The following is a 12,940-nucleotide window of genomic DNA, read 5'->3' on the forward strand; positions in this document are numbered from 1 at the left end:
TATATATGTATATATATGTATATATATATGTGTATATATATAGTATATATATATATATATGTGGGGATGGTTATATATGTATGTATATATGTGTGTGTGTGTGTGTGTGTGCGTGCATATGAATAGATGAAATGCATGCTTTGATTGTGCATATGTCTGTATATATGAATAGTTATATATGTACATACATGCATACATTAAATATGTGTGTGTATCACCTGCAAAAAAAGTGCAGATGGTTGTCAAAGTGTCAGTTGTGTTTCCTCCATGATGTATCTCCATCTCTTTCATAATGTCCCATTATCATGAACCTGATTTCAAACTGTGCAGCTCCCAGTGAGGAGTTGCTTGTCCTGGTGAAATCCCGGTTGTTCTCAGCTGTTTCCATCGTGTGTGGAGCTGGTGTCACTCAGGGGGGCGGTGCACCACCCCCGCCCCCTCACACACTGTGACCAGCAGCCAGGCTCAGTCACTCCAGCCCGCTCCACCACACACTCCGGCACCGCAGTCCCAGCAGCATCTCATGCCTCCACCTCTCCTCCATCTGCGCGTCCGTCCGTCGGTGCAGTGAAGCGGGACAAGATGCTGGAGAACGGCATGAAGGTGTTCAAGGAGGGTCTCCTGGAGAAGCGGAGCGACGGGCTGCTGCAGCTCTGGAAGAAGAAGCACTGCGTCCTGACCGAGGACGGCGTGCTGCTGCTGCCGCCCAAGCAGCACGACCACCCGCAGCACCACCAGCCGCACCACGGCGGCGGGGACACGGGCAAAGTCAAAGAGCTGCACTTCGCCAGCATGAAGACGGTGGACTGCGTGGAGCGCAAGGGCAAGTACGTCTACTTCACCGTGGTCATGATGGAGGGCAAGGAGATCGACTTCAGGTGCCCGCAGGACGAGGGCTGGAACGCGGAGATCACCCTGCAGATGGTCCAGTACAAGAACCGCCAGGCGATCCTGGCCGTCAAGTCCACCCGGCAGAAGCAGCAGCTGCTCGTCGTGCAGATGCCCGGACAGAAGACGGTCCGGGGCACGCCGAACGTGGCGTGACCTGCGGCGAGTCCCGCGGACACTGGTGCGCCATTATCGGTAAGACGCCTTGGGAGGAAGAGAGGAGGGGACCCCCAGGTCCGGGGAGCAGCTGGGGGTCTCCTTTACAAATCCAGGATGCGTTTTTCCCATTTGGTTCTATTCCCTGGATACTTATACCATCTGGTGCCATCGTAGGTTGACAGTCCTCCCGCACAGATCCAACCCTGAACGAACATTCTTCCACAAGGGAAAATACTCAAACTGTGGATTTAATTTTTTGCGTAAAGAAAAGTTTGTAAGTGGCTGCTGTAGACGTCCTCTCATACATGGAGGTGAACCCCCACTCAGAAAAATGTGGTGGAGCACGTCTGATATTTCATACACAGAGTTCATATTTATCCAAAACATGATTTTACGCGCGGCGATCCATAGATTGAATTACGCACGTCGCCTGATTATTTCCACCAGTGTCGCATAGGTTATGTGTTGTTAGAATTACACTGAGCCAACGTGGGTGAATCAATGATGTGATATGTTTTAAATCTACAGTGTTAAAGCTCAGTATTTGAAAGTATGTGCTGATGACTCCAAATTACGCATAGAGACGCACAGATTGCGCGTAAAAAAAAATCAAAGGCGGTCAGGAGAATCCCTAACTCACATTACGCACACGCACGCGCACGCTCTCCAACCTGTTCTGAAGTGTGACAGCGGAGCCAAGTGTTTGCAGCTTCACACGCTCAAGCAGCTCAGGTCACTTTCTCAGTCCTGGCTCCGGTTGTATGTCGTGAAATGAGCCGCTCTCTCACACACGTGGCTCTCTGAGGCACATGGGGATTGTTGTCACAAGGTGGTTTCAACCCAGAGGAAGATGAATGGACCAAACATTCCTGCAACTGATTCACCATCCTCTCGTTCTTTAGTCATGGTAATAAACAATAGGTGCAGGCAAGTGTCACATCCTGTCCGAGCCAAGGCTTTGAATTGAAGGGAGACACTGTAAGAGCCTGTGTTTTTAGGTTATCTTTACAAAAAAAAACTTCTTGATCAAAACCTATTTTAGTAAAGAAAAAGAAGAAACTAATATCAAAGTTAAGTGAATCCCTCAGGATTAGTTGGGTTGTAGCACTGAGGTCAGGTAATTGGCATTTTAATTCTTCTCAGGAAGAAAATAGATAAAATGAATACAGGCTTTTAATATATTTTCCCCAGCTGGATTTTATCCCTGTGTAGAGAAGTGTTTGTCATAGGGTTTGAGAAATATCCATCATCCATCCACTATTCATCCCACTTATCCTTTGGGGGTTGCCGGGGGGACTGGAGGCAATTACAGAAATAAATAGCTGAATGAATAATTCAAACATTTTAAAGACTTGTATTTTTGGCATCCGACCAGTCCACGGTGTCCTCTGCCTCTCGCCCAATTGTCTCCATCTCCCCTGCGACTCTCAAAAAACCAGATGTTTAGATTATGGATACCGGCGACTGAGCAGCAAATTGAGGCACAGTAGCATTTCTACATCGCCACTGTGAGTTGGCGTCCAATCGTTAGTTCCTGACTGTTCGAAATACGCAACCTTTTGTTAAGTCCATGTTTCAAGACTTTAAAGATTTCCTTTGGCTCCCGCGGGTGCCACCAGTCTGCAGTCTGTCTAATTGAATGCATCCGCAGGTTAATTGGACGCTGAGCCGGAGGATGAATATTGACCCGGGCTGCATCTCCCCCCTGCTCCACTCTCCAGGATAACCCCTCTTCCATGTAGTGGTTTCCCAAGAGCAGAGCCCCCGTCCCCCTTTTCCACCCAGAGACTTCTTTCACAAAAGACTGATGGACAAAAAGCATGTGAGAAAACAACTGTATTCTACCGTGCAATGGGTTTATCCCTTTATTTATTAGTTGTGTATATATATATATCTTTTCTATAAAATGTTATGTTATGTTCAGTGTGGTTGTTGCTGGAGTGGAACAGGAAATACTCGCTCTGAGGTTCACGGCCTACAAGTCACTCAAAAGTCCACTGGGAAGAAGCTTTCATACGTAGTTACGTTAGTCGGATCACCTCATGGTTGGTAAAAATTGTCCATGCTTTCATTTTTTAACTGAACCAAAGAATCATTTCATTACGTTACATCTCTCTTGTGCAGTTGTACACCTTAGAATATATACGAAAGTAAAATACTATGGATTCTGTATATGATGAGATACCTGCTCGACCGATACATCATTTGTGTTAAGTGCTTGGTTTATTAATCGCTACGTCGTGTACATCAGTTATTTTCCAACATTTTATTTGGCTGCATTCATGGATACAAAAGCTGCGTCTTGTTTTCTTGTGAGTCTTAAATCAGAGTGAGATACGAGCTTATCACAGAGAAGAGTTAAGCAGGAGTCAGTAAAATGAGCAGTGGAGCTTTCTTTGTATTGACAGTTTTAAGGAGCTACTGGTTGCATTAAGGCCGAGTGGATGGGGTCAAATAAGAAGTTCTGCTGGGAGGTAACATCAGACTTGAGTTAAATAAAAAAGGAAACCAAAACATTTCAAGGTTGACAAATGAGGAACTCGAAATTTTCGAATTTGTGTCAATTTAGAGCAAAACGGGAGAAGTAATCATAGCTTATTAGCTAGTTTAATCACATAGGTTTCTCACCGAGGGCACACACTAAACTGTCTTGTCGGCCTTAAAGGGAAATTCTGGTATTTTTCAACCTGAGCCCTAATGCTGCGTTCCCTTATACCTCGTATCTCGGAATTGCCGACCCCTGATTGGAATTTCGACTCATAATGTCGAAGGAATCTCACCACCCCCAACTGTAAAATCCAAGATAGCCTCTCCGCGTATCAACAATCGTGACAGCTGCAGTTTTTACTGTTTACTAGCACTTCTGTCATTAAATGTAATGCTAACAATGGCTAGCTGGCTAACCTAAACATTGTTCCTGGGCAACTAGAGCGCTATCAACTCGGGTTATTCATGTGTGATGTCATTCCGAGGGACGAGCTCCGAGGTGTAATGGAACGCAGCATTTGTTTATATATGTGAGTGGGTAAATACACTTGCAAAAAACCTTTGCCATCGGTCCAGTAGATTGCCTCCTGTGGCAGCCATGACACGACGGCAGTGGCTACAATGAGGCTACAATGTAATCCTATGGGGCAACTACGACAGTTGGGCTAAAAGGGCTAAAAGTGCACTAAAGGTTTTTTCACCGTGTCAAGGCTGCCTGTGTTTTGGATCCAAAATGGCTAGCTAATATAGTCAAAAGGGAATGACGGCTAAAATCATTGTGAGGAATTATGTTCTCCAATAGATACAATAAACATTGGGCAGGAGAGTTTTGAATGGAAAATTATATATTTTTTCAGGATAACTATTTGTTGATTGTCTAATATCTTTAATACAATGGATTTAGAATTTTGAGTTGAATTGGTACTTGGCGATTAAAGCTTCCCAACTAGATCATTTAGACTAAAACCGACTCTTTGGCTCAGTCCACTGACTTTTATTGCAACCAGTCAGATGATTAGTGTCTGCAGCAGCTCTGCCACTGAGAAACGCTCATAAAACCATCTCATCTAATCTGCAAGCTATAGATTTTAAAGTATGAGACGATTTTCATGAGAAAATACCAGAGGAAATAATGTGATTGTTGTGCAACGTGTGTGTTGATACACAGGGCAACATTAAGTGGGACGTGACAGGCAACAGTATTGTGGGATGTCTCGCTGTCAGGAACCGTTTTATTTCACTGTGGCTCATGTTGCTTCCTGTCTGCTGGAGGTGTTTCCCACTGCTCTCCCCTCTACCCAGTGTATCACCGCCGCCAAACCAGCACATGCCTCTGTGCTGCTGTCATCTCACACACTGGGCAATAGCTGTGCCCTGTGTCTAATGCAACTGATGAGATGCATCTCTCCGACATACCTTCCTGTTGCCATCATTACACACCGTTATAGCTGCGCCCTTTGTAGCCACCGTCCAATTTCTTATTTCAACGTGAGATCTATTTTCATACCTTGAAAAGATACAGTACATTCCATTAAAAAAAGAAAACAAACACAGCATGTTGTCTTGTGTGGTTTCTTTCCATCTTCTTACACAGCGGCAGATGAGTGTCAGGGCCCTGTGGCTCGCCGGGGTCATTTAAATGACCTGTTTAACTAGCTGCCGCTCTGTCGGCGTCTGGCCCGTCGTGCTTTAAAGCCGCCGAACCTTTCACCTCCTGTTTCCTGGTCTAAAAGTGGAGGCCGCGTGGAGAATTGGGTTTCACTGCCATTTGTTGCCGCTCAGATAAACTGTCACTATGTAATGTCAGAAGCACACGTGGCCCCGGCCACCCTCCTGTCTGAAGCCAAGCTAATTCAATTAAACGTGGGGCGCATGAGGGCTTCCTTTTTGACACATGAAGGGTCCGCTGCTCCCGGAGAAGATCACCGCTGCGGTGTGAGGAAGCAGCCTCCTCTCTCTGTGAATATTAAAGCCTGAGCCACGGAGTCACCTGTTATCCCTGCTTCTCTCCTCTGTACTTCACACACTTTGATAATAGTCACACTATTGTAATTAGGGTTCTTAATGGAAACACTTTTCATTTCAGACATTTAGCAAATGTTCTAAGTCCTTGAACTCCAAATTACTTTAAGTATCTAGGTATAGTGTAATAGCAGACAGAGAAGAGAAGAGTGTTATTATAATCAAACTGACTGTACAGAAAGGTCTATTTCAGGTCTGCAAAAGTTATCCACCATAATCTGCTGGTAATATCAGACCAGATGAGGCTGTAACAGCACAACCTCTGAGGGTATTAAACCTCACAATGGTTTGTCTTATTGCCTTGTTAGAAATTTTACTTTTTTTCTTCTTATGATAGAAATCCCATGCCGAAGGGTCAAGGAATACACTTTTACTGGGGTTTGAATGGAGCAGTGGTGATTCCACTGGAAATACACAGCTGCCTTTAAACTCAAATTGCACTGCATATATAGCTAATCCAACAAAAAATATTAGCCGCACAGCTATGCCTCTATTTTCTGTATAATCCACACCAAACAATTAGGCCCATTATGCCATTTTAATAATTTAGTTGCAGAAACTCCCCCTGCTCTTAAACCCCTCTGCATGGCAGCTTTGTGTTCAAATTGACCTACAAACCAGAGAGGAGAGAGATCAGCGAGGACGCGCTTAAGTTACCAGTCTTTCCTGTTGATGACATCCCTCGACCAGGGCGGCATGTCGCTTTGATGCAGCCGCAGCAGCTGCCCTCTTCCAGCGTTGCATAAGAAGCCCCTGCAGCTCCTTATTGGCATGTGGCTTGACCGCCAACATATTCCTCGCCATCGCCGTCTCCCTTTGATCAGGAGGAACACACCGAAACGTGTGAGAACGAGTGGCGTGTCGGCCGTAAGTGACCCATGGGGGAGCTGCTATGTCAGAGGAGAGGGGGGTCTCTCCGCACTGCTGTAATTCCAAGAATGAAAAAGAGAAATGTGAGAAAAGTGTTTTGTCTTGTTATCAAGAAGAACATTTGATAGACAGGCTTTGTTTTTCTTGCTGTTAATGAATCCCATGAAACGACTTAAATCAACAACGTCCTCCTCATATTTTTTGACTTCTCTGTCTGTGGCACTGGTTCCTAAAATGACACCCCTAAAGGCGCCTCTAAAATATATCATTTAATTCTAAAATAGCCCAGACGTTTCCCAAAATAGCTGGGCGCTGTAGCTTTTAAAAAATTCCTCTAAAAAAGTAAGTACTGCTGAATTTATTAGTGATGAATTCACATTCGGTGCTTCACAAAGAGAGAATTTCCAGCAGCAGGACATGTGGGACTGTGCTGTGGAATAGGATTTACAAATAATTGGTTCCTGTCTCTTTCTTTTCTTGGATTTGAAAAATATGGACCTTCACTTATATTAAGTTAAAATGCCTCATTGCAAGAGCTTGTCAGCTGGAGAAACTGAACACACACACATACACATAGTTGTGACTTCAGAGGAAATCACACTGACTTCCTTTCATTTCCTGGAGGCTTACTCTAATCTTAACCACAGTTACTACTTCCTTAAACCTTAACCTAAATCTATCCTGATGTTAAACTAACCTTAACACACGTCTTCACCTTAACCTTATATGATTTACAACATGAGGAGTTGCTTTTTGTCCCCATAAGGAAGACAAGCCACCCTTAATATGACATTGCAAACAGATTGCGGTCCCCACAACATGAGTAATATTCGACCACACACACACATACACAAATACAGACAAACTGTGGCTGCTTCAAGCTGAACTTTGGGACCAATGGAAGTTAAATCCACTGGCTCGATCGCAGCCTCTCTGGATGGATCGCTCACAGCGCCTGGTAGCCTTGGCCGGTCTGGGTAGCGGCAGCAGCAGCAGCAGCAGCAGGCGACGATGATGGTGACAGACAAGTCTCCTCCTCCGAGCCTGCGGGTCCTTCTCTTCTCTAGACACAAACACGCAGCGGGTTGTATGAACTCCCACACTGACTTATCTTCCCTTCCCCGTGGTATTTTTTTCCAGTGGCGTAACACAAAGCCGCCGTGTCCTTTTTTCTTGATGTTCGACGCTTCATGTGTGGAAAATGAATTCTTCAGACATTCCCTCCAGAACTGAGAGAGACTTGTGCTGCGTGAGTCCTGAAGCTTAAGCCCTGTGATGAGAAAAAACACAAAACAGCCCCTAAACAGACCATTAGTATGTGTACCATGATGCTTCCTGCCAAACAGAGCATGGCAGTTGTGAAACCTCGCTGATTTTACAGGACTGCACTCACATTTATAAATCCCACGATATTCCTAGTAATCAATAGTCTTCCCAGGATCCATTGTATGTGATTAGGCTGAATGGCATTATGAGCACAGCAGCAGCAGCAGCACAGCACCTCAGAGGGTTATTGATCCATAAACTGCACGTGAAAGTAAAACTGTGAAGTGGCTTTTTGTTTATACACTCGATGAGATTACTGTGCTGCAGAGATCGTGGTTTCCCTTTCCTCTTTTTCAACATTAGGAAGGTGCTGAGCCGTCCTGCGCTGTTTACTGAGGAGTTTAACATTAGACCGTGTACGTGGTTTGAATGAACTCCTTATGTGTCACTGTCCGGTTGCAGAGGGGTTTTGAAGCCATTTCTAAAGCCAGACACGGACTCAAGAAAATGTCCAGGCAATTGTGTCTGGATATTCTCCAGACATCGCCGCAGCAGGAGATTGTCCAGGTCAGACGTTTTCACAACAAGAGGAAAATGTCCAAAGCATTCAGGCGAGGGGTAGAGGAGCAGGATGCAGGACACGACGAATAAATTCCGCTGTGGTCATCGTGTTTTTGTTTACAGCACATCAACACCAGCGTCGGTTCCTGACACCAAAAGCTCTCGAATTTCACTGTCTTTCCAAAAATGATATTTTCTTCTGCGTCTTCTGTGGCTCCTCTTTTTCATCCTGAGATTATTTCTGTTCTTTCGCTGGGTGTCAAAAACGTCATCAACATTCCCACTCGCTCGCAATGAATTCTCTGGACATTATCCTGCTGTGTTCTCACATGGGCTCACGCGGACATTTTCCAAACATTTTGCGGGGGGGCAGGCAGGAAAAACTTTCCACACCAGAGCCATTCAGTGCATGTCTTCAAGCAGCATATATGTTTAGGGAAGGTGACATGGGGGCTGCTCGGACACATTGTCCAGCTGACACAGCACATCTGGGAGCGGGCAGGAGAGCCCTGGGGGAGATTTCTAATTGTGCTGCACCAACATGGGTCTGAGGGGGTGAATTTGAAACTTTGAATATATTTTTTAAACCAATTAAATAAAAATAAAACTGTCTCCAATGAATGAGGAACTATAGTCAAAGCCAGAAGAGGCCTTCCAGTCTGCCAGGGATGATCACTTCCATACAGGTTAGACATTTCAGTTCTTGTCTATATAATATTAGTTAGATGGCACAACTCTCATATGTGATACAAAGATGAACCTCAATATGAGCATCATATGTCTCCTCTAAATCATTTTGCATGATGTGCTAAACATTTGCGGTGCAGTTTGCCAATGCCGCATGAAAGCCTACATATTATCTATTATCTACTATCTGCACACAGCAACATGCAGCATGCGATCGACTGAATATACTCAAGTTCAAGTGTTGGCATGCTCCATCAAACTGTGCTTCATTTGTTTATTCATGTTCTCGAACAAACCTAATTTCCTGAAGTTGATAGTCAAAGATGCCCCCTGCTCTGCTGGTGTATTGCTTTCCCTGTGCTTGATTGTCTGCCATGCCAACCGCTGCAGGAGCGAGTTGATGGTGCGGTTCCTGTTGGTTATGTATTCATATTTGCGGTGTCCATTTTAAAGAACTTTTGAGGCGCCACACAAGTGTTGATAACGACTGTGCATAAAAGCCATAACCATCTTCAGGGTGTTCATTACTCAGATTACGGGAGACTCATCCGCCGCTCTTATCGAGCCACATCGCCATCTCCTAATCACAGATCACCCAGAGACGTGGCTTTGTTATTCAGAGTGCCTGGCGAAGCGATAACAGGTACACAAAGAAAGGCCCATTATTCTGGGACATCTGGCATCAGCCCGACTCCACGGCCTCATCAGACGTTGAAGCGGCTCATCAGCGCCGAGGACGGCGAGCAGACTGTTCACACACTCGCTGTTTTGTTTTCTCCCAAATGCGTGGGCCGAAGGCAGATAAGGTGTAAGATTGCTTTATGGCGCTTTATTCAAGCTGTGCGTCAGAATTACGGCCAGATTGTTTGTGCCTTTGTTGAAAGTGATGAAAGTTTGGATCCTAATGTGAGCTCCAAAACGTTTTTATTTATTTTTTTTAAATAGCAAGTTTCATTATTCTGCAATGGAGGATTATGGGGAACATAAAATGAATAATCCCATACTTCAGATCTTCATTCTAACTATTCAGCATTATTGAACCATTACACTTTATGTACTTAGCCATTAGCGGGCTGTGCAGTGTGGTATCGGGATATATAAACCAGGAACAGTCGACCATCTGCTCAGTACATACACTGTGTTTTATGTGCTTTCTATGTAAATGACCCAAATGGTAACAAAAAAAATGAAAATGATGAACAAGGCAAGTTGGCTTGTCATTGTGTGTGTGTGTGTGTGTGTGTGTGTGTGTGTGTGTGTGTGTGTGTGTGTGTGTGTGTGTGTGTGTGTGTGTGTGTGTGTGTGTGTGTGTGTGTGTGTGTGTGTGTGTGTGTGTGTGTGTGTGTGTGTCAGTTATGCAAACAGGACTTGCAGGAAAAGCTTCCAGAATGTTCAAGGTCGTTGTTTTCCATCTCTATGATGCACAGACGCAGCTACTTGTTTTGGGTTTAGTTTTTCAGTCAGATTCTGTAGAATGTGCATCAGGACACAATCTCATTGAGATACAAGTTAAACCCCGCTGGTTTACAAAGATATACAGGTTTTAGGACCTAGGTTGTCAACACAAGCTTTAAGGTGTCTCTGAAATCAAAGCTGCATTTTTAAGGCTACACAAAGTATTATTATACTAAATACTAATTTTATGTCTCGTAGCGATAGTGCCTTTCAGAAAACTGTTTTAGTTTTCTGCTCTAAATCAACATTGTTTTGTCCAAGAACTTTGTGAAGTCTAATATCCTTGACCTGCCCAGCACAAGAATATACAATTAGTGACAAGATGAAAAACAGGGTGAAGCATTTTGCTCATTAAAAGCAAAATATATTTAGTCAGAAATTGGTTTGGAGAAAAATTGAGCTTAGAGGAGACTGAATATTGGACTTAATTTTACCCGGTAGCCAGAAATAAATGTGTGTTTACTGCAGGATGTGTAAATAAGTAATTGTTTGCTAACACCTTTTACATATCAACTTAATGATAATGTCACTGCTTTAACAAGAGCAACACAAATGGAAACTTACCATTAAAAATGCTTCTACACATTTATTTCTCGGCCACTCCCTCATCTGCTATATGCTTGTGTTCATTTTAAGTAGAAAGACATGAGTTTTATGATAGAAGGGAGAACTGAGAAACATTTTTATGGACCCTGAAGACAGTGGATTTATTCTAGGATAGTAGGAAAGGATGGATTTTCTGGACCCTGCCCTTTGTACCACAGATGGCAGGGTGAGAGTTACTTGGTAACCATAAGGAGGTATGGATCTGAGCTCCCATGAAAGTTATAAAACCATACATCAGTGGGAGTCGCTATAACATAATCCAACAAATGGTCTGTAAATGGTTTGTATTTATGTTTTCTATCTTGACGACCACTGGTGATTTACAACACAGTTTTTGCCTCTAACACATTCATACAGTGCACCTACGCAGCAGGAACAATTTGGGCTTCAGCATCTTGCTCAAGGACACTGAGGCAACGCGGAACAGAGGAGCCTGGGATCAAATCGTCGCCATTCTGGTGTGTGGACGACCTCCTGCAGCCACAGCCGCCAACCATTAATTTAATCACAAATTTTGCCATTTAGAATAGAATAGAACAGAATAGAATACATCGTTATTGTCCGAGGTCCAAGGTGGAAATGTGTCTTAGGCTCACCAAACACCAGGAAAACAACTACGTAAAAAAAAAGAAAAAGAAGCAATTAGTGAAACAAACGCATAGATATGGTCATGATATACATAAAAAAAACAGTTCATGTCAATCCCCTCTGTCACGTTGTAGAGTTTAGGACATTGATGGCACTTGGGGTGAGGGACTTCTCAAACATATTTTTAGTTGCTAGAGGCACCTCTTTGTTGTCTCCCCTGTCCAATGCAATGTAATGTCCATTTAAGTGCATGTATCTGAGATAACTGGGGTCAAATAAAGACTTTTACAACAGAACTAGTGTCTCCTGAATGAGTGACAATGACTGCACTTCATCACCAAGCCGCTATGGGGCGCTGTAGAATATTGCACGCAACGTGAACATGTGTGGAACAAGAAGAGACTGTTGACATGTCGTCAACATTAACAACATTATCTTAGTCAAATATTTTGACAATAACAATGTTACCTGGGCTGGTTTAGGGTTTTTCACAAAGAAGCAAAAAATAAACACAAGAATTCACCTGTTAGCATGACGGCTAACGCTAGCTAGCTTACAGGGAGGATGCTAACTCTGGTACCCGACCTGGAGCTGCTGAATGTGGGACCACTCACCTGGACACAGCCTGCTGGACACACTGGGGTCAAATTTACCTGTGTAAAGGTAAGATCATTTCAATTTTTACTGGGTTATTATAAGTTGTGTGCGCTAAACCCTTTCATGTATAAAAATGGAAAAAAGTTACAATCTACTTGATGTAATTGTGGGCGTCTGCTGTTGTGTATATGTGTGTGTGTGTGGTGTGCACCTTCATACCTTTTCATTTCATATTTCAATTAAATAATTGCAATCTTTATAATACAAGTAGTGAAGTAATGGGTTGCTCTGTGTGTCTCTCTCTCTCTCTCTCTCTCTCTCTCTCTCTCTCTCTCTCTTATGCTATTAACCTATTTATTGATTTATCTCAGTCCATAGTGTTGGTTATGTTAGAGACGTCTACAGCTCTGCAGGGATTTAAAAGGGTCTATGTTGATTTTTGTCATTTTAAAACTTTGAAACCTGTACAAGTAGAAGTGATGAATTATTGATGCAATTTTGACGGACACAGGTGCTGCAAAAAAATCACAACACATGCAAAAACAGAAACACACTACAAATTTGCGAAAACTACTACAGAAGTGTTTCCAGGGGACCCGAAGCAGTGATGAACCTGGCTGCAGTTCTCTGCTTTGTGAAGTTCCATCACCACTGAGGAGTAGCAGTCTTCAATAATGTCATAAAGCAGTGAACTACAGCCAAGTCCATCACTGTTTTTGGTCTCCTGGAAACATTTCTGGTGCCGTTTTTCGCT

General features: G+C 43.7%; 1 protein-coding gene across 1 annotated transcript; it reads left to right on the forward strand.

Moving 5' to 3' along the window:
• Window positions 1–444: 444 nt before the first annotated feature.
• Window positions 445–3,918, forward strand: phlda1 (pleckstrin homology-like domain, family A, member 1). Its single transcript, XM_035148156.2, has 2 exons — window positions 445–1,083; window positions 2,699–3,918. The coding sequence occupies exon 1, from the start codon at window positions 583–585 to the stop codon at window positions 1,042–1,044; it is 462 nt and encodes a 153-aa protein (XP_035004047.1). The 5' UTR covers window positions 445–582; the 3' UTR covers window positions 1,045–1,083; window positions 2,699–3,918.
• The last annotated feature ends 9,022 nt before the right edge of the window (window positions 3,919–12,940 follow it).

This window comes from Hippoglossus stenolepis, chromosome 22 (assembly GCF_022539355.2).
Source record: "Hippoglossus stenolepis isolate QCI-W04-F060 chromosome 22, HSTE1.2, whole genome shotgun sequence".
In the NCBI taxonomy this organism is placed as follows: Eukaryota; Metazoa; Chordata; class Actinopteri; order Pleuronectiformes; family Pleuronectidae; genus Hippoglossus; species Hippoglossus stenolepis.

Bases quoted from the DNA above. Each gene is read 5' to 3' on its own strand.
- phlda1 (XM_035148156.2), top strand. From the start codon at position 583: ATGCTGGAGAACGGCATGAAGGTGTTCAAGGAGGGTCTCCTGGAGAAG.